Source organism: Pelophylax lessonae (genome assembly GCF_965119305.1).
Source record: "Pelophylax lessonae genome assembly, chromosome: 9".
Classification (NCBI taxonomy): domain Eukaryota; kingdom Metazoa; phylum Chordata; class Amphibia; order Anura; family Ranidae; genus Pelophylax; species Pelophylax lessonae.
Genome location: NC_138776.1, coordinates 45,490,724 through 45,517,181, shown reverse-complemented (window position 1 = coordinate 45,517,181; position 26,458 = coordinate 45,490,724). Strand labels below are relative to the sequence as shown.

At 42.3% G+C, this 26,458-nt stretch overlaps 1 protein-coding gene across 3 annotated transcripts in view; it reads right to left on the bottom strand.

Annotated features, from left to right (window-relative positions):
• Positions 1–13,693: 13,693 nt before the first annotated feature.
• RBM20 (RNA binding motif protein 20) overlaps positions 13,694–26,458 on the bottom strand; it is a 407,155-nt gene continuing 394,390 nt past the window's right edge. For all 3 annotated transcript variants that reach the window (XM_082269244.1, XM_082269245.1, XM_082269246.1), the window contains one exon: positions 13,694–13,917. In XM_082269244.1, the coding sequence (XP_082125370.1) occupies positions 13,804–13,917 (114 nt within the window). In that variant the 3' untranslated portion in view covers positions 13,694–13,803. The remainder of the gene's footprint in view (positions 13,918–26,458) is intronic.

Here is a 26,458-nt window from a genome sequence, read left to right as displayed (position 1 = left end):
CAGGACCCCAGATCCCAGCAGAGAGCCAGGTCCTTACTCCTGACTAGAAAGAAAAAACTGGAGTCCTACAGCAGGAAGTGATGGTATACCCTCTGGGACTGCCCCAGGGGGCGCAACCAAAAAGGTTTCCGCCTATTCCTGAAGAGAGACAGCATAAAGCCCAATGGTCTGAAGACTTGAAGCTCTGTCTGTCAGTGAATGAAAGAGAAACCATATATTTTTTAAAACCACAGATCATCCTGTAGAATAAAAAGGTGATAGTTGCAAATTTGTATGTCACATGATATTTGTACAACTGTTTATTAAATGCAAATTTTCAATTAAAATATAAAAGATAAGGTTGCATCGAGTAAATAGATACCAAACATTCCATGTCTTAAAATTGCGTGCTCCCATGATCACTAATAATGGTGCCCAAAAATCTCCATAGGTGACGCTTTAAAAGCCTTTAAAGCTCATCAGTTAACTAGGAGCTCTTTTGCAAGAATTATTGTTCTCGCTCTGACGTTCACGGCGATATGTCACACGTGTGGTGTGACCGCGGATTACATAGACGTACGCACTCTGGGCTTGCGTTTGCTCAGGTGTGCAGGGCAACGGAGGTTATGTCAATTTTTTTTAATTTTAATATTTTTTTTATAATGTACATTTTTAAAACATTTTTGTTCTTTATTTTTACTTGATTGCTATCAAACGGGGTTGATAAACCCCTATATGATAGCATTGGGCAGGTGACAGGTACTCTTTATGGAAACATTAGGGGTCTAATAGATACCAATGTCTCCCCTGCGCTTCACACCATCTAACCGAGCACAAATCGGCTTGGTTAGCAGTGTCACCCGGCTGTACTGGCTAGTAAATGGTGCATCTAAAACCAGAAGTGACATCACTTCTGGTTTCATTGTTTGCATGTGAGATTGAGGCATGGATTTTCCTCGATTTCACAGCGATCGCTCTCCCTAGCCTGCGGTTGTGTTCCTGGGCACGGATAAGGGGGAGGAGGAGGCACCGCGCTGCTGGCTCTGTGAAGATGATTGGCAGCTATGGAGCCTCATCACTTTCACTTTGAAGTCAGGAGTCAGCTAAACAAACCCACACAAGCTAATAGCTGCTACTGCAGCCATCAGTTTGTGATTAAAGATTATGTAGTACGTCCAAAAAGCTGAACTGGATAATATGTGTGTAATAAGTTTAGAATATTATAGTAATGGTTTTAAAATTTGTGATAGGTACTCTATATTGTCAAAAGTATTGGGACACCTGCCTTCACATGCACATGAACTTTAATGGCATCCCAGTTTTAGTCCGTAGGGTTCAATATTGAGTTGGGTATTGGGACAACTTCAACTCCTCTGGGAAGGCTGTCCACAAGGTTTAGGAGTGTGTCTATGGCAGGGATATGCAATCTGTGGCCCTCCAGCTGTTGCAAAACTACAAGTCCCATCATGCCTCTGCCTTTGGGTGTCATACTTGTGGCTGTCAGAGTCTTGCTATGCTTCATGGGACTTGTAGTTCTGCAACATATTGAGGGCCACAGTTTGCATATCCCTGGTCTATGGGAATGTTTGACCATTCTTCCAGAAGCACATTTATGAGGTCAGCACTGATGTTGGATGAGAAGGCCTGGCTCGCAGCCTCCGCTCTAATTCATCCCAAAGGTGTTCTATTTGGTTGAGGTCAGGACTCTGTGCACGCCAGTCAAGTTCCTCCACCCCAAACTCGCTCATCCATGGACCTTGATTTGTGCACTGGTCCAAATCATTTGGTGGAGGGGAGATTATGGTGTGGGGATGTTTTTTTTTTTTTTTAGGGGTTGGGCTTGGCCCCTTAGAACGAACACTGCGAGCCAGGCCTTCTCATCCAACATCAGTGCCCGACCTCACAAATGCACTTCTGGAAGAATGGTCAAACATTCCCAAAGACACACTCCTAAACCTTGTGGGCAGCCTTCCCAGAAGATTTGAAGCTGTCCCAATACTTTTGAAAATATAGTGTATATTATCCACTTGCCATCCAAAAGATTTACCTCCCTTCATGACCAGGTCATTTTTTGCTTTTTGGCACTCTGTCATTTTACTGACAATTATGAGATCATGCGACGCTGTACCCAAATCAAATATTTTTTTCACTCAAATAGAGCTTTCTTTTGGTGGTATTTGATCACCGCTTCTTTTTTTAGTTGTTGCGTTATAAACGATAAAAAAAAAGACCAAAAAGTTTGAAAACGAGAATATATTTTATACATTCTGCTATAAAAAATATCCAATAACACATTTTTAAAAATGTAATTTATTCATAAATTTAGGACAATATGTATTCTTCTACATATTTTTTGGTAAAAAAATCCCAATAAATATATATATATTGATTGGTTTGCGCAAAAGTTTTAGTGTCTACAAACTATGGTGTTTTATACTGGAATTTTTATTTTTTTATACTAGTAATGGCAGTGATCAGTGACTTATAACAGGATTGTGATAGTATGGCGGGCAATCTGACACTATTGACACTGTGGGAACCAGTGACACTAATACAGTGATCAGTGCTAAAACATATGCACTGTCACTGTACTAATAACACTAGCTGGGAAGGGGTTGACAGAGACTTAACTGTGTGCCTAACAGTGCTTGGTGTGTTTACTGTGAGCTGCTTTTACTAAGGAATGTGCCAGTTTTTATTCCCTGCTGTGCAGGGAAACAAAAACCTGCACATCCCCGCTGACAGGACAGAGGTCTGTATTGTTTACATTCACAGAGCTCTATCCTGTCATCCTCTTCTATGATCAGCGGGTGCCAGTGGCCAATCATTGGTCAGCTAATCACAGCACAGCCAGTGCAGTGGCCGCACGCCTGCGCGCCCCCTACCCGGAAGTGCTTGATCACTTACTAGATACTGTACATGATCCAGCACAGGAAAGTTGCTCTGTCGTCATACTCCTACTTGAGGTGGTTGGCAAGCAGATAAACATGATGTACATTAAGAGTCGGTTCACACTGGGGCGACACGACTCTGTACTACTTCGGGGGCGACTTGTGCATTCCCATGCACCACGACTTCGGAGCGACTTGCAGGGACTTCACATAATGGAAGTCTATGCAAGTCGCTCCGAAGTAGTACAGGACCCTTTTTCTAAGTCGTAGCGTCTTGTGTCGCTCCTATTAGAACGCGCCCTGTAGCGGTCAATGGCCTGTGAGGGAGCGCGACTTGTCAGGCTGACAAGTCGCCTGACAAGTCGCGCTAGTGTGGACCAGCTCTTAAAGTAGAGATGCCTTATTTTAGAACTTTCCTGTCAATACCCAGAATGAATTCTGTAGCTGCCTAAAACATACAGTACCTCAGTAACTAAAAGGGGAGGGGGTCGAGGGGGGCCCCATCAGGTAGGCTGTAAGGGCCCCCATGGTTTCTAACAGCGGCCCTGTGTAAGACGTTATACTGTAGGCCTCTGAAATAGAACATCCACGGGAAAGATCTGTTCTTTGATGATATGTAAATCTGGAGACACCAGACTGGAAAAAAGCCAAAATGCACCCAATGACCTACAATTGGCTTTCCATGTACACCTTCTTGGAGCCTTGAGAAGGGTTGGAATTACAGTCAGAAACACCCCATCCCTCAGGACTTGGTGTTTTAGCCATGCCATCAAGCCAGAGACTGTAAAGCAGGATGGAAGATCGGACCTTATGACAGCAAATCTGGCCAATCTGGAAGTGCCCACAGCTCATTTGCCAACAGGTACGGTATATGATGTCTACATACCACATTCTTCTTGGCCAAGCAGGTACTATACGATTTACCAGAATGCCCTCCACTTTTTTTCCACATTCTTCTTGGCCAAGCAGGTACTATAAGAATTGCCAGAATGCCCTCCACTTTTTTGCAGGAAGCTGCAGTAGAGGTAAGGCATCGATCGGGGAAAACTGATCACAAGGTCATGTACAACAAACGCCAAAGGATCCCTTGTTTGTGACACAAACTTTTTCAGTTTGTTGTTAACTCTAGACGCCAAGAAAGCCATATGTGGTGTCCCCCAAATGTGACAAATGTCTGCAAACACTTCTAGTTGAAGGGCTCATTCTTCCATATTCAGCTGCAGACAGCCGGGAAAGTCTACCTGCCATTTATCCACTCCCGGAATGTGCACGGTGGAGAGGGCTGGAATGTGAAATTTTGGCCAAGATCAGGTCTGCTTCAGCACGACTTCTTTTCCGTTCTTGATGGTATGATCAGCCTCATAAAATTTGAATGATTATTGCTGTGGGCTATTGTGCATTGCTCCTTTTACATATGGAATTAAGCTAAAACCGTGCAAAAACAAAAATAATATACTGTATGTCAATAGCATTACCACAGCAATTGTATAGCATAGCATAGCATAGTTTTACTACCTGTTGATCCTGGCAGTAAATCTGTTATTTTTCCATTTCTTTTAACAAGGTGTAGTAAAATCAGGGTTCGCATTTACAATTTCCCAACATCTTTCACTTTTCACATTTCTTTGTAAACTACTCTGTTTTTATTTCCTTTCCTGTTTCAAATTTTTTAAACCAATTTTGTGCACTAATCACTTTAAATCAGGGGTCAGCTATCTTTTCCACATAAAGTGTCACTAAACCCACATCATTAAAAAAAACTATCAATGGTGTATTGCATGCTTTTCATACTCAGTCACTATGAGATTCGTTTTCTGTATTCTGCAAAAACAAAAAAACCTGGTTGATCCTGCTGCTTTCTATCTCCCCCTTCTGTCCATGTCCCCAATACAGCTAGGAATTTTGCAACTGTGGTGGCAACTCTGCACATGCTCCATTTTCTATGCTGAGCATTTCCTCCCTACCACATCTAAGCAGCCCATGTGACTATAGAGTCACGCATATGGGTATATACACAGTGATTAATGACAGCCCACTCCATCCCACCTCCTACGTGCCCACTAACCAGCTAAACACAATGGGGTGGGATATTACATGTAGATTGATGGAGGCTTCACCGCCCTCTTATTTTAAGACACAGGCAGAGTGCCTGTGACTGGCAGAAATCCTCACACACCATGTTATTTCCACCAAACAATAACGATTTGATTTCAAATATATAGTTATATGTCAATTTAAAACAGTTTATTGATAAAGATTATTTATTTTTACTCTGTATTCCAATTGTTACAAATTGTTTTTTTATTTTGAACATGTGACCAGCAGCAGAGGACTAGAAGCTCCTCCTGCTTATGTTTCCCTGCAGACAGGCTGGGAAAGATCTGGGAATCCTGGTTCTGGGTAACCTGATCACTGTGATAGCCTCTGATTGGCTATCACAGTGATCAGTCACTGTGAAGCCTACCCCTGTGTTTCTCTCTTTAACCACTTAAGCCCCGGAAGATTTTACCCCCTTCCTGACCAGGCCCTATTTTGCGATTCGGCACTGCGTGACTTTAACGGACAATTGCGCGGTCGTGTGACGCTGTACCTAAACAAATTTGACATCCTTTTTTTTCCCCACAAACAGAGCTTTCTTTTGGTGGTATTTGATCACGTGTGCGATTTTTTTGATCAAGCGCTATAAACAAAAAAAGAGCGACAATTTTGCAAAAATAACAATATTTTTCACATTTTTTTTATATGAAATTCCCAAAAAAAAAATGTAAAAATCAAAATTTTTTAACATTTTTGGCCAATTTGTTTTCTGCTGCATATGTTTGGTAAAAAAATCACAATAAGCGTATTTTGATTGGTTTGCGCAAAAGTTATTGCATTTACTAAGGGAAAGATTTTTGTCATTTTTTTTTAACGAGTAATGGCGGCGATCTGCGATTTTTTTTTTTGCAGGACTGCGACATTGCGGCGGACAGATCGGACCCTTGACTGACATTTTTGACACTTTGGGGGTACCAGTGACATTACTACAGTAATCAGTGCTATAAATATGCACTGTTACTGTAAAAATGACACTGGCAGGGAAGGGGTTAACTTTATTGGGGAAGGAGGGGTTAGGTGTGTCCCTAGGGGCGTGCTTCTAACTGTGCAGGGATGTGGCTTTACATGTAACCGCACAGATCAACGGTCCTACATAGCAGGACCGTATGATCTCTGCTGTTACACAGGGAAGAATGACAGGCGGCTTTGTTTACATTAGCCGCCTGCCTTTCTCCCTTCACAGCGGACGATTGCGAGTGACCGGCGGACATGGGGTCCGCCGGTCACTCGCACCGAGGTGTCCGTGAACGAGCCAGGGCGGGAGCGCGCCCCCGGCGGCGCGCGCTCGCCCCCTATTGGCTTACAGGCTAGTGACGTACCCATACGTCACTTTGCCTGGCCGGGGCTGACCACTGCAGTATATGTACTTGCGGCAGTCGGCAACTGGTTAAATAGAAAGGAAAGATAAATGGTATTATTCTCTCTCCTTGCAGAGAGAAAAAAAAAGTGTGTAAAACAAAACAAATAAAAATAAAATAATAATAAAAAAGTAAAGGAAAAATACCTAGATCAATGTTTGATCTAGGTAAGTGCCAGGGTTATAGTGTTTGAGTCAAGTAGGGGGTCAAAGGTCAAGGTCAGTGTCAAAGAACAGCATATTTTGGACAGGTTTCTTTTTTTCTTTTTTTTAATTATTGTCAGTGTGTTTTAGGTAGGATAAAAAAAAAAAAAAAAGCAAAATGCACACTATTGTTTTTAGGCTGTACTACGGGTACAAATAACATACACTTATGTGGTATTACTGCAATCGTAGGGAGCAGGAATATTTATTTTGGGTTGCTCTTTGGTGGTAGGTTATGGTAGTGCAGTTTTACTAACACATGTCAGTTTCAAATATGTGCTTAGGTATTAAGATTTGTTTTACCCTTAGGAGCAAAGTGGTTAATGTCAGAGCCATTAAGATCTCTAGTTATTTTACAATTTTGCCCCATTTTCTGAAATTGGGTGCTTTGAAAATGCATAATAACTGTTTGGCCCAACCAGAAACCCCTGGTCAATTTGTCCTGTGCCTGTTCTGCTCCAAAGTCCACCTCTGGCATTTTTTAAGTTGTGTTTAGAGAGGATAAAAAAAAATAATTTGGCGAGTACAGCTGTCCTCATTTCTTGACAAAGCACTGAAACATGAAGTGGAAATTACTCAGAGCAAACACCTTTAAGTAGAGTCTAAACCAGGCATGTCCAACCTGCGGCCCGAGGGCCGCATGCGGCCCAGAACCACAGGCAATGCGGCCCACTGCCCCCTGACAATTATTATTTTTTTGCTGGGGAGGAAGGAAGTCGAGTCGGGGTCACGGCCACAGCGGCTTCCAACTAACTGTAGGCAGAGGCTGCCTCGGAGCCTCTGTCAATGGTAGACAGCACATTGGTGACGTCTATCATAGGAGCCGGTCCAGGAGGCAGGACTTCGTATGACAGTGGTCACCGGGTAAGCGGGAGAACTCTGCTTTGTGTAATCCAGCGGCTCTCCTCTCTCTTCATTGCAGACTGCATTGGATGGGCACACACTGGTGAGGCTGCATTGGATGGGCATGCACTTGTGAGGCTGCATTGGATGGGCGTTGATCAGGCTGCATTGGATGGGCATGCACTTGTGAGGCTGCATTGGATGGGCACTGATCAGGCTGCATTGGATGGGCATGCACTTGTGAGGCTGCATTGGATGGGCACTGATCAGGCTGCATTGGCTGGGCACGCACTGGTGAAGCTGCATTGGATGTGCATGCGGGAAGGGCGTGGCAGCGTTTTATTACTTATATACCTTAACTGTAGTGTATATTTTATATGCGGCCCGAGAAAATTTCTCTACACTCAGTGTGGCCCAGAGAACACAAAAGGTTGGACACCCATGGTCTAAACGGTTAATACCGCTATTTGGTATTGCTGTATTTGTCCCATTGGCGAATCTCTCCCATTACTTTCCATCCTAATGACAGCCTGACATATCTTTATGGGATGTCATAAGGCCAGTATGGCAGGGTAAACCTTTTTTTTAATTGCTGTGACCACACATGATGTTAGCCTAACCATTTTGGAAGGACATGATTAGAACACAGTGGTTCATAGTCATAGAAAGGTGTTGCATGTAGCATCTGGCCAGTCTTGCTTCTTTCCTTGGGGGTCATATGAACTGCCAGAGCAGTAACAAACCTAAATAGATTAATGGTATAGCTTAATAAGTGGTATTAATATTAATTCTGGGAGTTCCTGTCAGATGGGGTAATGCAGAACAGAGTAAATGCCCATGTGCACAAATACACACTTGCCATGGCCCATGTACACAAACACACTTACAAAGGCTGTTTTTCCACGACACTGCTTCATACATCAGATCACAAATATAAAACAAGTCAGACAAATGCATGAAAATCCTCTTTATTAAAATAATCATTATCAAACTCCATTTAAAATACTTTGTGATGAAAGAGAAGTGAAGAACACTTGTGACAGACTTCAATGTTCAAATGTTTATAAGCCATAATTTAAATAAACATGATTTTTATACGCTTCAATAAATAGTTTCTCTGGTCCAGTTCAAGTATTGTTTACCAATTGCAAGCCTCAATAAACCAAGGACAGAAAATTCCCGAATAGCTATCCACAGGAACACTGCAGTAGTCAGATAGGTGCAAGCTTATCTGTGACTTACCTAGTTCTTCCTGTAGAGATTAGATTGTAATGATCCAGACTCTGCCCATTGTAGCAGCAAATTGCAATTTAGGCCCCTTTCACACTTATGTGACATAAAAGTCATGCGATTTTACAGCGATTTTGGTGCAATTTTTGCTGCGATTTTGACTGGACTTGAAGCGATCACTATGTCTATGGACCTCAAAACGCATTAAAATCGGCCCAAAGTAGTGCAGGGTCTACTTTGAAGTCATTGCGACGTGAAGACGCACCGATATGAACGGTACTCATTGGAAATCATGGAGTACGACTTGTCATGTGACTTTGCAGTCCCAAGTTGCAGGACAACTCTCATAAGTGTGAAAGGAGCCTAAAACATACCTGTCTCAAGTACACTGTGGAAGTAGCTTGTCTTGTGCACTCAGCTAATATTTATTCTAGCACATTATTGGTATCTATACAGTTATTTTGTTTACATATCAGTACCAGGCCAGCCAAAAAATAACTGACTCCCCTGTGAACAAGTGACAGGTTCCCCTAATAAAGCTATTCATACAAGAGTCTGAATCCTCTCTTATTTTTTTAGTCTTTGGTGCTTGCCCTGAGCAAATATATTTATTTATTAGAATAAAGAACGAGCAGGGCCCTCTGATTCCTCCTGTATTGAATTGTACTGTAACTGTATTGTCTTCCCCCACATTGTTAAGCGCTGCGCAAACTGTTGGCGCTATATAAATCCTGTATAATAATAATAATAAGTTTAACATTTAAGTAAAGCCTTGGTGAGACACCAAAAACCACCGATGTTAAATGAACTTCCTCCTAATAAGGCATGACATCTTTTAGTAACACACTGCCCTCTAGTGTTTACACAGAAATTAGGAACTCACACATTCTCCTCTGTTGCATCTATGGGTGTTTGTGACACAATTATACTTCATTTTGTGAAATTGTATCAATCCATTTAAAAGTTTTATTGTAACATTCAGTACACTAAGCCTCGGTTCACACTAGGGCGACCTGTGAGGCGACCTGGTCGCCTCACAGGTCGCCTCCCATAGGGAAGCTGCGGACCCGTTCTAATAGGAGCGACACAAGTCGCTCTGACCTAGAAAAAGGGTCCGGAGCTTCTTTGGGGCGACCAGGAGGCGACCGCCATAGACTTCAATGATATGAAGTCCGTGGCGGCCGCTCCGAGGTCGCGGCACACTGCTCGCACCGCGATCTCGGAGGTCGCCCCGGGAAGTAGCGTCGCGGTAGTGTGAACCGGCGCTAAGAGGGATTATTTTTAAAGTCAGCCTGGAAGCACCTTCGCTTTTGAATCTTTAACTATGGGAGGTATAAAGATGTGGCTGATTGTCCATTGTTACCGTTCTGAGTAGAGGAAAAAAAACTTGATTTATTCGCAGCCAGTTGGACAATATGCGTATTGGGCTTCTTTAATCAATATTAATCCCAAAAGTAAACATTATATTGCAGCTTATCAATTCTTAGATGTGATGGCTGCATTCATTTTGTTTAGATTTCCTGTATTTTCACCTGGTGATCTGCCCAGGAAGTCTGTTGTTGTTCAACAGAACAAGCTGTTCTGCAGATGTAGCAGTTTCAAGGTTGGGACAAATAATTTACCACTGACTGGGATGCTTACAATTATCAGTTTAATTTTAATGTTTGTAAAAACCTTTATCCCCTAAGAGGAAAAAAAACTGTCACTCTACTTATTGTCACATATGTAGCTTAGTGGTTACCTTATGCTCCTTTCCATGTGTTAACAAGCTTAACTCTGAAAATCTCCTGTTCTCCATTTTGTTTTCACTGTTCATGTATTCTGCATCGGAGAAGATCAGTGGCCTAGTAATTTTCCTTTGCTACCAATGTTATTTGTATTTTCCTTTTGTATTGGAAAATCTTAATAAACCCTATTGACAATGAGAAAAAACAAACAGTTTGCTGTAACTGCTTATAAAGTGTGAGCTAATGTTGGTTTTAGTTTGTTAGTGTATCTAAATCTGCTAGTACATTTAATATTCCCCTCCGCCCATGTTTCTTCTGATTATTTTCTGGAGTTGTCATTGTCTACATCTCAATTGTTAGAGGCCTTTTCCACAACAGGCTTGGCCTACCACCCACATATCTTTAGGAGCTGTGGAATATATTGTTTGAGGGACATATAAACACACTCCTGAAAACCTCAAGCGATGATATCTACTATCCCGGTGTTCCGTCAGAATAGGCGACGCGTCAGATTAGGTATTGGAACTGACATTCCGTCAGCTGAATACTTACTGCTCATGTGTAGCAAGCTTGCTAATGTGACAGAAAGAAGGCGGACATGTTACTACACCCAGCTACGTCTTGAATTTCCCAGTCATTTAGGTGAGGAATAAAGTGAGCGTATATAAATAAATATAGTATACTGAAATCTGTCATGCTGTTTTCATGTTACATTTTCAAAGCCATTTTAGCAATAAACTGAGCGGATATAAATAAATATAGTATATTGACATCTGTGATGCTATTTTGAATGTTGCATTTTGAAAGAAGCTGGACGCCACCAGTAGGAAGGTGACGGAGGCCATCTTGGTACACACCGCACTGCTCAGCACTAAACCTTTAGACTTTGAAAATGTAACATGAAAACAGCATGAAAGATCTCAGTATACTATAATGATTTATATACGCTCACTTTATTCCTCACCTAAATGACTGGGAAATTCATGACGTAGCTGGGTGTAGTAAGATGTCCACTTGCGCCTTATGACTGCAAATGTTCTGTCAAATTAACAAACCTGCACATGTGCAGTAAGTATTCAGCTGAAGGAACGTCAATTTCGTCACCTAATCTGACAGGTCACCTATTCTGACAGAACACCGGCCTCCAAGTTGACCTTCACTTGATTTTGAGCTTCAAAGTGGTCAATAACACACACACAGGCAGACTATCAACAGGGAGAGTCAAAAAACAAACATTATTTTCCAATAATCTATCTTCAATGAATGTAGAGAGTCCAAAGTAACCGCATTTTTATTTTCTCAGGTGAGCTGTGAAAGGACAAGTCAATGCATTTCAGAGTCATCAAGGTGTCCCTCTTCATCAGTTTTCCAGAAACTTCCCTTAAACGCAGAGGTGCTGGATTTAATCCAATAATATTAATTGTATAAACATGTGTGTGGTTCTTGCAGCTGCAAATCTCCCACATGCTTTACTGCAGCACACTAGGTGTGCATAGGCCCTTATCTGACCTGTATCTGCAAGCTGCATGTCTCTGGGAATAGCAGGCGGTCATTATAAAATATACAAAGCTTTGAAATTGTATGTGCTAAGATAGGTGGGTTTAAGTTTTAGTCAAGGACATACCTGAATAATATCTCAATGGGGCTTTCTGGAAGAGCCATTTCATTGTAGGAAGAGGAACTACCGAGGCTCTCGAAAATCCTTGGTGAAACAAAAATCTCTGTTCATTTTATCAGTAATCGCGATGATTAAAAAGTGGTTTCCTCTATCAGGAACATATATAATATGAGTGCAAGCTCTTGGTGTAACAGTATAAAAATGCCATAAATACTCTGTGTTTTAGATTTTACATATAGATCCCAGTGAACCAGTTATTTAAAGCAGTAAAAAATAAAATAAAATAAAATTCACATTATAAAGTTTTGTTGCAGTTTGTACTATTCTATATACATAAGGACCAGTACAGTCAGTACTTCATGGTAATGCCAAGGAAAAGCCTTCCTTTGCCAAGCCAGACAGAATGAAACCAAAGCTAGGGAAACATACGGAGATATGACCCTTACAAAACGGTAACAGCTGCTTCTGCACACTGTAATCTATGGCAGATCTGATCATTCTTGGACCATCCAGCTGCTAAGGAACTGGAAGTACCGACAGGTATGGCCTGGTTTCAACAGCTGAGAGACTTTAGAAGAAGTGGCACTTTTCATCCAAGTCATCTAATGTTTCCAGACTGTATGAAGGCAATTTATCAACAGGTCAGTTCTGATAAGCCGTACAAAATTCTCTAGATAGGTTTGAGAGATATGAAATAATTTTTTTTTTCTGCTGAAAAAACTACATTTTTCTCTGTTTTATCTATTGAATGTAAACTGTTTATTTATAGTGAAATTGCTCCTCGCTAGGCAACCTGGTACTAAACTATTATATTCCAATTTTAACAGACTGCTGTACGTTTTTTGAATGGGTTTTTTTTTAAGAAAAGTGTCCCCTTTTCAGTTTTTTTCTGTTTTTCCAGCAGTACAATTGACACATAAAAGAGAAAGGCTACAGAATTTTGCTGCCACTGTCAGAATAATGTTAGTGGTAATGCAGAGCAGCTATGACTTGTAAAACCCCAAATATGTGATACAAATTTCCACCTTGCACCAGAACTGTGCACTGTGTTGCAGGGAGATTATACAGATCCCCTCCATCAACATACCGGGAAGAGAGACACGGTCACAATATTAGCAGTCCTGGCCTTTTATGAGTAATAGTGGGGATGTACACACATTCTCAACATCTGTACCTAATTTTACATCACATCTAGTGCATTTGTACTCAAGAGGTACTGGTCATAAGATAATTATATATTTGAATTTAGTTACACTCTGTAAGAAAACAATAAAATCCCTGAGTCATTTTTTTTTTTTTATAAAAGATCAATTGAGGCACAATGTGCATTTACAGATCCAAAGTTATGTCGGTGCTTGTCTTACCACCCCATATCCAACCTACACACACAGACCTCCAACTATAGTAAAGTTCACCCACTGTACAGACTAGTTTACAAATCTCATGCCTGTCAATCTGGCAACTACCTTCCCCTAAATTTACCTGGATAAAAGTCACTGAGGAATCTTTGGTTGTATCATCGTTTTATAATCAGAAATGTGCAGGAAAGGAGCTCTGATCCTGCTTGTTGATCATTAAAACATATACCTTATTGAGGACACTCTTCACATACCAGTGCTGACTAGAAAGCCAGAACAACTCCTTTACAGGTCACAAAGCCTTTCTCCAGTGAAGAGTTTCATGACTAAATCTGGGGGTAGGGAGGGAATTATGGGGGTAAAAGGACTTGGATTAGCTCCTTGGGTTATCATTTCTCTGGCTCCTTTAACAAAACTCTTCCAGCCTTCACACAACCTGTAATGTCCTCCACTGACAATAACATGCCATCCTCATGTTCATCTTGTTCATTCCACATCTTCAAGGTCTGCTTTTCTCAAACTGAGGAACAATCCCCACATCGTCCTGCTGTGGAACCAGCTTCTCTGCTTCACTCTTTTCTGGACCTACTTCTGCCAACCGTGACAAGTAACTCTGGAGAAAAAGTGAAAACAGGTTTTTTGTGACTATATGTATATAATTAAGTCTACCTTCAAACAATATTATCTGAGTTAGCTGGCCACACGCATTGCTTCTTTATTCATATCACAAATCTCTAGCAACCGGTTGTTGATAGCAGCTGTGAAAACTCTGTGTAACAATGCACTTAAAGCTTTATTGTACCTCTATTGTGGTGGGCTGCTTCTTGCCATAATGGGAATATTTGCAAAGCATATTAGAACATTATGGCTTGCTTAACTCCCAGTATGCCCTCCTCCACAGATACAATGTTTGTGCTCCTCCTCTGTCACTGCCATCTTCAGATGGTCTTCTTTTGGTTCTGATATTGGGCAGCCACTGATGATGTGTTACTCCTGTACATGTGTGCTTCCTCGGCATCTTATAGATGTTGGAAAATGAGCAAGGAATGTACTCAGCTCTGCGCATGAACCATAGGCAGTGTATATAGAATAAAAAATTGATAGGAGTCAGAGGAAGAAATTTTTGGCAGAAGGAACTTTGCGTGTCACTATTTTTCTTTTTAGTACAGTTCTGCTTTAAATACCTTTTACTTCAGCTTCCTTTTGTACATGCTTGCCCCATTACCTGGATTTATACAGTGGGTACGGAAAGTATTCAGACCCCCTTAAATTTTTCACTCTTTGTTATATTGCAGCCATTTGCTAAAATCATTTAAGTTCATTCTTCTTCCTCATGAATGTACACATAGCACCCCATACTGACCGAAAAACACAGAATTGTTGACATTGTTGCAGATTTATTAAAAAAGAAAAACTGAAATATCACATGGTCCTAAGTATTCAGACCCTTTGCTCAGTATTTAGTAGAAGCCCCCTTTTGATCTAATACAGCCAGGAGTCTTTTTGGGAAAGATGCAACAAGTCTTTCACACCTGGATTTTGGGATCCTCTGCCATTCCTCCTTGCAGATCCTCTCCAGTTCTGTCAGGTTGGATGGTAAACGTTGGTGGACAGCCATTTTTAGGTCTCTCCAGAGATGCTCAATTGGGTTTAAGTCAGGGCTCTGACTGGGCCATTCAAGAACAGTCACGCAGTTGTTGTGAAGCCACTCCTTCGTTATTTTAGCTGTGTGCTTAGGGTCATTGTCTTGTTGGAAGGTAAACCTTCGGCCCAGTCTGAGGTCCAGAGCACTCTGGAGAAGGTTTTTGTCCAGGATATCCCTGTACTTGGCCGCATTCATCTTTCCCTCGATTGCAACCAGTCGTCCTGTCCCTGCAGCTGAAAAACAACCCCACAGCATGATGCTGCCACCACCATGCTTCACTGTTGGGACTGTATTGGACAGGTGATGAGCAGTGCCTGGTTTTCTCCACACATACCGCTTAGAATTAAGGCCAAAAAGTTCTATTTTGGTCTCATCAGACCAGAGAATCTTATTTCTCACCATCTTGGAGTCTTTCGGGTGTTTTTTAGCAAACTCCATGCGGGCTTTCATGTGTCTTACACTGAGGAGAGGCTTCCGTCGGGCCACTCTGCCATAAAGCCCCGACTGGTGGAGGGCTGCAGTGATGGTTGACTTTCTACAACTTTCTCCCATCTCCTGACTGCATCTCTGGAGCTCAGCCACAGTGATCTTTGGGTTCTTCTTTACCTCTCTCACCAAGGCTCTTCTCCCCCGATAGCTCAGTTTGGCCGGACGGCCAGCTCTAGGAAGGGTTCTGGTCATCCCAAACGTCTTCCATTTGAGGATTATGGAGGCCACTGTGCTCTTAGGAACCTTAAGTGCAGCAGAAATCTTTTTGTAACCTTGGCCAGATCTGTGCCTTGCCACAATTCTGTCTCTGAGCTCTTCAGGCAGTTCCTTTGACCTCATGATTCTCATTTGCTCTGACATGCATTGTGATCTGGAAGGTCTTCTATAGACAGGTGTGTGGCTTTCCTAATCAAGTCCAATCAGTATAATCAAACACAGCTGGACTCAAATGAAGGTGTAGAACCATCTCAAGGATGATCAGAAGAAATGGAAAGCACCTGAGTTAAATATATGAGTGTCACAGCAAAGGGTCTGAATACTTAGGACCATGTGATATTTCAGTTTTTCTTTTTTAATAAATCTGCAACAATGTCAACAATTCTGTGTTTTTCTGTCAGTATGGGGTGCTATGTGTACATTCATGAGGAAGAAGAATGAACTTAAATGATTTTAGCAAATGGCTGCAATATAACAAAGAGTGAAAAATTTAAGGGGGTCTGAATACTTTCCGTACCCACTGTATATTTATACTTTTAGCTAAAAAAAAGGAAATTAAAAGTCCCAGCCAGTCATGAAAGGAGGAACAATGTAACTTTATCCAGGCAGACAGTGTAAGGCCTCGTGCACATTGAGCTTTTAGCCCCCTGGTGCACGAGAGGCACTGGCGTTTAACTGCGGGCAGAAGGCACAGGTGCACTATCCTGCCCTGCTTCCAGCAGACTGGCATTGGTCCCTGAGCATATACTGCCCTAAACATTACTAGCAATCCATGCACCATCCAGTCAATAACAGCCCCATGCGCCGGGGCTAAACACCCAGTGTGCATGGGGCCTAACAACTAACTTGACCTTCAAAGTCTGAGTTTTCACAGCTGCTATCCAAGCATATCCAGAAACCTGTAAAAGGAGAGAGGGGGCTATAAAGTGCTAAGAAGTCTCTATGCAAATGGACTGTTAAATGGGTAAACAAGGAAAATGTGAGGAAAAAGGGGGGAAATAAGTTTAAGGCCCCCCTTTTCCTCATGGGATTGTGGAGACAGCATTCTCTAGCTGCCCTGTAAGGTTTATGAGGTACTTGTTCCCTCATTGGCCAGCGAAGTCAGGTGGTTTAGGAATGTTCCAGAGATTGGGAAAGGTGACCCAGGATTGGTCCGCTGGGTCACCTGACCCTGGAAAATCTGGAATTCAGGGATTTGTCTATAAAAAGGGCAGTTTTGGCACAATTTTTGTCAGTCAGCAGAAGGATTTCCCAGGACAACTCCCCGCCCCCCCATCCCTCGTCGCGGCCTTTATTATGTGGTGGGACCCCCCTTTTTCAAAGATAAGAAGAGGGGAGTGGGATAATTGTTTATCTTGATTAAAAGCTTAAGATGGTAGGCCTGAGCCGTAGTGGCTGGGTCATGTTTTGAAGTTTCAATATTTTGAGATGAATTATTCAATAGTTTGTTTATTTGGTGAATTCTATTTTGTTTAAAACCAATAATAAAGCCGCTTGCCGTTATTTATCCAAAAAAAGAGTTTGTGTGTTTTATTTAGAAATAATTAGCTTGCCTCCTACAATACCCATGGTATGGGTCAGTTCAAACAGACAGCGTTAGGGCTGAACGTTAGTCGATATGATATCGACTATCGTCCTGCGGGCGTGGCGATATTCATATCGCCGAAGACACGATATTTAGCATTAGGCAGGGAGGCAGGGAGAAGTCGGGAGTCAGGGGGAGGAGGAGGACTCACAGTGATTGCACATCCATCCCACACGTTCAGCGGTGAGCAGCGCGCCGTGAGCAGCTGCACAGCTAACCAATCACACGTGCCTGCACACCTGACTAGTTCCCTGTGCCGCTACTCACGTGATTGGTTTGCTGGGCTGCGCTCACCGCTTGGTCAAGAGAATTAGCTGCAGGGCGGCAGACTGAACGTGTGGGACGGATGTCATGTCGGGCTGTGTTCTTCTACCTCCTACCACCACTGTGAGTCCCGACTCTGCCTTCCACACTGTCAGTGTCTTCTGCATTCCACCCAGTTAAATATCGCGATATATATAGTTGAAAACCGAATATCGCAATGTACTTTTTTTTCCCAATATCGTGCAACCCTAGACAGCGTCATCCATAGCTACACCTTGTACAATAAAGAAGAAGCAATAACTCACATAATTAAGAAACCTGTTCATGTAAAATGTTCAGAAGAGAATGTGCTTAGTTAACCAAACCTGAATACTAGACAAAAACCACTAACAGATGTAGTGTTTAAGTAGGCACCATAATTCATCCAGAGGACAGGGTTACCTTACAGTGGATCTTCACTGCGCCACAAACCAAATACACAATTTTATTTATTTTTTTTTTATATTCAAAGCAATCTCATTCATCCCTCCATGTCTCCATGCTTTATTTTGTTGATAAGTCACTTTGAAAAACAAACCACCTAGCATTTTTGGCTGTGGCCATCTTGAGTAAGGGCAGATGATTCATGTAGCATTTACTTCCTGAAATCCATCTGCCTATAACTCATGCATGCATGTAGGACAGTGTGCTTAGCTGAGAAAACCTCTCCTCCCCTCCCGAAGGTTCCTGGGCTACTTAAAAAGTAACCAAGTTGTTGACCCTACTAAAGACTCCTGGGATGTATGACATCACTTGCCTAGGAAAGAAACCAGCAAGGAATTAAAAAAATGTAAAAAAAATAAATAAATTAAAACAAGTAAATATGATGTACTTTCCTATTTATTTACTAATGATAGCAGCATGAGGATTACAAATAATCAATTTTGATTGGGAGAGTGAAGTTCCACTTAATGCAAAAATCTGAACTAGTTTACATACAAAGTTCAAAATCACATCCAATCCATTTTTTTTTTTTTTTTAGTTTTGGACAGATTGGGGAAGGCTTACTTATCACAGGAAATAAGGGAAAATCTCATCTGGGCATGAGATTTCCATAGAAACAGCTGGCTTCTTGGCTTTGAGTCAGTCCAGTTAAAAATAGCCATTCTGTCAAATAACATTCAGGAGAAAACATCATACCTTGCATGGCATTAATACATAAGATATTTTAAAACTTCCTGATCTTCTTTTAGCATTTTCATTATATTCTATAATTATATGTTTTTCAAAATATCATAAAAATGTCAGCATGCTTGCTACGCTGGGGCAGAAAAAGCTTTGGATATGGGTCTTTTCCAGATGACACGTAGTGACATGAGTCTAATATCTTTGAAATGACACACCAGTGTGTAAAGGGAAACGGCCAAAACTTCTGAAGTCACCATGATATATGTCTGCTCTTTTTAGACTTTGGCCGCTGCTGTGGTCTGCAGCCCTGAGCCTCATATTTTACCCGGGGATAATGACAGCACAAAACACAGAGACCTATTAAAAATGACAAGTGCACCAACTGTCTTGTAACATCTTGTCCTGGGGGAAAGCCCAGCCAGTGTCAGCCACTTAAACCCCTTTAAGTGAAAGCATCTGTCTTCGCTCTCACTAGCACTGAGCTTATGGATTTAATGAGAAACAACATTTCACAAGGTGGGATATCTCCGATTAACCAAGTGTATCACTACAGACTGGGCCTGCGGGAATACACAAAGCTTTTTACCACTGGTATCATATATCTATCAATGGTGCCAGGCTCTTGATTCCTTGCGTCTTAACAACTCAAAACAATCACTGCATTGCTTGGCACATTAAGAACCAACTCCCATAAATGATAAAAACAGCCTATAAAATCACTGTGCAATGCTGATTTAAAGTGCTTATTTGCCAAGTAGAGTGTGTATAATATATGTGTATATACAGTATCTCACAAAATTGAGTACACCCCTCACATTTTTGTAAATATTTTATTCTATCTTTTCACGTGACAACACTGAAGAAATTACACTTTGTTACAATGTAAAGTAGTGAGTGTACAGCTTGTATATCGGTGTAAATATGTTGTCCCCTCAAAATAACTCAACACACAGTCATTAATGTCTAAACCGCTGGCAACAAAAGTGAGTGCACCCCTAAGTCAAAATGTCCAAATTGGGTCCAAAGTGTCAATATTGTATGTGGCCACCATTGTTTTCCAGCACTGCCTTAACCCTCTTGGGCATGGAGTTTACCAGAGCTTTACAGGTTGCCAATGGAGTCCTCTTCCACTCCTCCATGACGACATCACAGAGCTGGTAGATGTTAGAGACCTTGCGCTCCTCCACCTTCCATTTGAGGATGCCCCACGGATGCTCAATAGGGTTTAGGTGGGGAGACATTCTTGGCCAGTCCATCACCTTTACCCTCAGCTTCTTTAGCAAGGCAGTGGTCGTCTTGGATGTGTGTTTGGGGTTGTTATCATGTTGGAATACTGCCCTGCGGCCCAGTCTCTGAAGGAAGGTGATCATGCTCTGCTTCAGTATGTCACAGTACATGTTGGCATTCATGGTTCTCTCAAACTCTAGCTCCCCAGTGCCGGCAGCACTCATGCAGCCCCAGACCATGACACTCCATCCACCATGCTTGACTGTAGGCAAGACACACTTGTCTTTGTACTCTACCTATGTAGAGCAACAATTATTTTTTTCAGATCCTCTGAGAGTTCTTTGCCATGAGGTGCCATGTTGAACTTCCAGTGACCAGTATGAGAAAATGAGAGCGATAACACCAAATTTAACACACCTGCTCCCCATTCACACCTGAGACCTTGTAACCCTAACAAGTCACATGACACCAGGGAGGGAAAATGACTAATTGGGCCCAATTTGGACATTGTCACTTAGGGGTGTACTCACTTTTGTTGCCAGTGGTTTAGATATTAATGGCTGTGTGTTGTTATTTTGAGGGGACAGCAAATTTACACTGTCTTACAAGCTGTACACTCACTACTTTCTTTCCATCCCACGCATCCACTTTACCTTGGCTGGCATATCTTAACTCCCTTTATGCTCATCCATACAATATGAGATCCCTAATAGGTGGCTGGCCTGCAAAGGTTACTGCCTCCATCTGCCTGTGCCTGATCCCTTGTGGGCTGCATGACATAACTATCCATGCAACATTTAAATTCAGTATCTGTATTATTAATATATATATATATATATATATATATATTCTAAATAAACCCCCTGAAGAACACTTTTTTACAGTTGAAAAGTGTTGGGAACTATCGGTGGCTATAACTTATAAGTTCATACATGCTATAATATTTCTTCTTCTAAATAGGAGACACAAGCAATAGACTAGCAGTCATGCTGTCTAGACTAGAGGAATTTTAACTTTGTTGTTCAATAAACAATTTTATGTCTTTATACTACTAAATTTGTGTGTGTGAATTTTGGCTGCATTAATGTCCCATGGGAGATGAACATGTTCTATTAGATACAGGGACAGAACAGCTGCTAACGCATGACATACTCGCCTTCCCTTTTCAGAAGTTTCCAAAGGCAGGCATCCCAATACTTTTGACAATATAGTAGCTATATATATATATATATATATATATATATATATATTTATTTTTAGGTACTTATATAGCGCCATCAATTTATGCAGCGCTTTACATATATTATTACATTCACATCAGTCTCTGCCCTCATGGAGCTTACATAAATAAATAAATAAATAAATATATATATATATATATATATATATATATATATATATATATATACACACACACATATACAGTGGATACAAAAATGTTAAAATGTCAGGTTTCTGTGATGTAAAAAAAAAAAAAACGAGACAAAGATAAATCATTTCAGAACTTTTTCCACCTTTGATGTGACCTATAAACCTCTACAACTCAGTTGAACAACAAACTGAAATCTTTTAGGTGAAGGGAAAAAAAAATGGTTGCATAAGTGTGCACATCCTTAAACTAATACTTTGTTGAAGCCTCTTGATTTTATTAAAGCACTCAGTCTTTTTGGGTATGAGTCTGTCAGCATGGGATATTTTTGAATTGGCAAAATGTGCCCATTCTTCTTTGCAAAAACACTCCAAATCTGTCAGATTGTGAGGACATCTCCTGTGCACAGCCCTCTACAGATCACCCCACAGATTTTCAATCGGATTCAGGTCTGGGCTGGGCCAAAACTTTAATCTTCTTCTGGTGAAGCCCTTCCTTTGTTGATTTGGATGTATGCTTTGGGTCGTTGTCATGCTGAAAGATGAAGCTCCTCTTTATGTTCAGCTTTCTAGCAGAAGCCTGAAGATTTTTTGCCAATTTTGACTGTTTTTTGTTCCTCCGCTCTGAGGAAGGGAGTGTGCCTCCTGAAACGCGTCAGCTGTCCAATCACAAGGATGTGTCCTCCTCGACACTGGAGTTGCAAGTGATATGCATTTAATCTTTTATGTTTTGTGAGTATGTTTTTGGCTTTTGTTAAACATTTTAAAGGTGTCTAAGGTAATGCACCAGGCGTTTGCGCCCTCCTTTCTTTCAGTTTTTAGTGATTTGGAGTTTCCCCACTCAAGGAGCAGCATCGCTAACAATACCATCTCAACAGAGTAATCGCTGAGGTTTAAGTCGTTTGGCATTTGGAACTGTTGATAATTCCCTCTACCTTGACTAAGGCCCCTGTTCCAGCTGAAGAAAAACTGCCCCAAAGCATGATGCTGCCACCACCATTCTTCACTGTGGGTATGGTGTTCTTTTGGTGATGTGCAGTGTTGTTTTTGCACCAAATCTATCTTTTGGAATTATGGCCAAAAAATTCAATCATGGTTTCATCAGACCATAACACATTTTCTCACATGCTTTTAGGAGACTTCAGATGTGTTTTTGCACGGGAGACTGTTGTCACGTGTACACACAGCCAGTACTTGCCAGATATTCCTGCAGCTCCTTTAATGTTGCTGTAGGCCTCTCGGCAGCCTCTCTGATCAGTTTTCTTCTCGTTTTTTCATCAATTTTGGAGGGATGTCCAGTTCTTAGTAATGTCACTGTTGTGCCATATTTTCTCCACTTGATGATGACTATCTTCACTCAATGATATATCTAATGCAGTGGCGGTTTTAGGCACGGGCGAACGGGGCAGCCGCCCGGGGAGGCATTTTTTCATAACACGTGGGGGGCGGCATGCCCAGGCCGCGGACCGGTACCGGTCCGTGGATCAAATGGTACCGGACCGCCCGAGCTCCGTTCGCCCATGCCTAAAACCGCCGCAGCCGACTCCGAGCCGAGCCGAGGAGCAGAGCATTGCTCCCCCCTGAGCCCGCCCATTGTGTGACAATAGTGAATGAAAATTCGCTATTGTCACACTGATCCTCCTCCTGGCCAATCAGGGAGCGGGTCCTCCCGCTTCCTGATTGGCCGAAAGGCAAACCCCACGCCATTGGCCGAGGAGGAGGCGCCGCGGGAGGACTGAAGAGACGTGAAGAGAAGGGAGGTAAGTGCTGTGCACGGACGCTGGCGCTCTGCATTGAAAATTGGCACTCTGGCATGGCATCTCCACATTGAAAGGGGGCAATGCTGTGGCATCTCCACATTGAAAGGGGGCAATGCTGTGGCATCTCCACATTGAAAGGGGGCAATGCTGTGGCGCTCTGCATTAAAGGGGGCATTGCTGTGGCATCTCTGCATTGAAAGGGGGCATTGCTGTGGCGCTCTGCATTAAAGGGGGCATTTCTGTGGCGCTCTGCATTAAAGGAGGTATTGCTGTGGCGCTCTGCATTAAAGGGGGCATTGCTGTGGCGCTCTGCATTAAAGGGGCATTGCTGTGGCACTCTACATTAAAGGGGGCATTGCTGTGGTGCTCTGCATTAAAGGGGGCAATGCTGTGGCATCTCTGCATTAAAGGGGGCATTGCTGTGGCGCTCTGCATTAAAGGGGGCAATGCTGTGGCATCTCTGCATTGAAAGGGGGCATTGCTGTGGCGCTCTGCGTTGAAAAGGGGCATTTCTGTGGCGCTCTGCATTAAAGGGGGCATTGCTGTGGCGCTCTGCATTAAAGGGGGCATTGCTGTGGCTCTCTGCATTAAAGGGGCATTGCTGTGGCGCTCTGCATTAAAGGGGGCATTGCTGTGGCGCTCTGCATTAAAGGGGCATTGCTGTGGCGCTCTGCATTAAAGGGGGCAGTGCTGTGGCGCTCTGCGTTGAAAAGGGGCATTTCTGTGGCTTTCTGCATTAAAGGGGGCATTGCTGTGGCGCTCTGCATTAAAGGGGGCAGTGCTGTGGCGCTCTGCATTGAAAAGGGGCAATGCATTTATTGGGGGCAACAATGCTGTGGCACTCTGCATTTATTGTGGCAAAAATGCTGTGGCACTCTGCATTTATTGAGGGCAACAATGCTGTGGCACTCTGCATTTATTGGGGGCATTGCTGTGGCACTCTGCATTTATTGGGGGCATTGCTGTGGCACTCTGCATTTATTGGGGGCATTGCTGTGGCACTCTGCTTTTATTGGGGGCATTGCTGTGGCACTCTGCATTTATTGGGTCAACAATGCTGTGGCACTCTGCATTTATTGGGGGCAATGCTGTGGCACTCTGCATTTATTGGGGGCATTGCTGTGGCACTCTGCATTTATTGGGGGCAATGCTGTGGCACTCTGCATTTATTGTTATGTTGTCATGTTTTTTTTTTTGGGGGGGGGGGGCGCCGGGAGGGAGTCTTGCCCGGGGGGCAATTTAATGTAGAACCGCCACTGATCTAATGCCCTGGAATTTCTTTTGTACCCTTCTCGTGACTGATACATTTTAACAATGAGATCCCTCTAAAGCTTTGGAAGCTCTCTGCAGACCATGGCTTTGTCTGTAGGATGCGACTAAGAAAGTTTCAGAAAAGACCTACTAGAACAGCTGAACTTTATTTGGGGTTAATAAGAGGCACTTCAAGTGATGGCAGGTGTGTACTGACTCCCATTTAACATGAGTTTGAATGTGATTGCTTAATTCTGAACACAGCTACATCGCCATTTATAAGAGGGTGTTCACACTCATGCAACCACATTATTTTAGTTTTCTATTTTTACCCCCCCCCCCACCCAAAAAAAAAAAGTTGTACAGTTTATAGGTCACATTAAAGGTAGAAAAAGCTCTGCAATGATTCATCTTTGTCTCATTTTTTTTACATCACAGAAAAGTGACATTTTAACAGGGGTGTGTATACTTTTTATATCCACTTTTTATATCTATCTATCTGTCTGTCTATCTATCTATCTATCTATCTATCTATCTATCTATCTATCTATCTATCTATCTATCTATCTATCTATCTATCTATCTATCTATCTATCTATCTATCTATCTATCTATCTATCTATCTATCTATCTATCTATCTTATGCAATTCACTGTTCAGGTGCCACAAAGCAGGTCCTGCACTGCTATCTTGGTCCTCTCCAGTTGGCTGCCTCTTCTGAGTGCAGGTAGCCAACTCTGATATGTGCCGGCCACTCTGTGTGCTGATCCTGCAGCCTGCTGGGAGATGTGATGCAAGTATCCAAGGAGGTTGCAGGAATGGCGTTGGTGGTGGGGAGGATGGGGCTTAAAATGAAAAACAAATAGGACAAAAAAACAAATTCCCACAATTGTGCTTGGGGAGGGGAGAATGTTAAAGCAGGACTTACTCCCTTCTGCTTTAATATAGTTTAACATATAAAATTAGATTTCCTGTTCTATTTTGTCATTAAAGTATTTCAGCACAGTGAGGAGCAGCTGAACTATTTCACTCAATTAATATAACACACGTCAACTGATTACAAGTTGGCAGCACATGAAAACAGAATGTATTACACATGAAACATGCTTGTGTTCCAGGGTTAGCTCGGGATGTGTTGTGTTCTGAAAGGTTATGACGTTTAGTGATACTCACAGATACACAATTATTGTAAAAGGATATTATCATGAATGTCCTTGGGCACTGTCCTTACAAAGTGTAACTATCAATGTTTGCAATCTGTGCAGTGAGTTTTGGAAGAATGCCTAACCTTTCCTAAGTTCTTGAGCCTACCATAATTATTTCTCCTAACATACTTCCTTATTGAGAGGCAATTTAGGCAGAATATATCTGTAAGTGATCTACCAAGGTAGGTGATCTGTAAAGGTAGGTGTACTTGTTTTTGTCTAAGATTAGATAGAGGTGAGATGTGTCAAATATTATTAGCCGTACACATTTATAAGATTGATGTATTGGCTCCTATCCACACACAGACTTTGGATGAGGAAGCCAGTGGATGGATGTAAAGATTCCCACGGGCCTTAGCAGATGTATAAGGCCCCTTTCACACTGACGGACCCATTGGGTCCGCCTGTTAGTTTTTCAGGCAGACTCGATCAGACCATCTATTACCCTCTATGGAGCAGCGGATGTCAATGGACATGTGTCTGTTGACACCCGCCGGCATCTGATCCAGGCCGCAAAAAACAGACAGATGGGGATCCATTCCCCATCTGTCTAGCAGAATGGATGAAAGTCAGATGGAAACATACAGGTGGTCCATTTCCATCCAACCGCCCTATAGAGAACAGAGGACTGTGCCTGTGTCTGCTCTGCATCAGTGGAGCAGACACAGACCTGTCATACGCCTGTTTAGCGGAGATCAGAGGACAGATTCCCCGCTGAATAGGCAGATCGGATTGAAGGAGTCTGCCCCATCTGAAAGGGGCCTAAAGCTTTTAGGGGGCAGGTGTTTTACATCTGCCTGGGGACAAAAAAGTAAAGGAAAATTTGTTGGAAAGTTTCTAAACCTCGTAAACTTACCAATTTTTAGGAATATGTAAATACTTGTATATCTTCCAAAAAAAATTGTGATTTCAAGACAAAATACTTCCAGTGGTCACATTATATTGCTCGTACCCCATGGAGTTTCAATACCATCCTA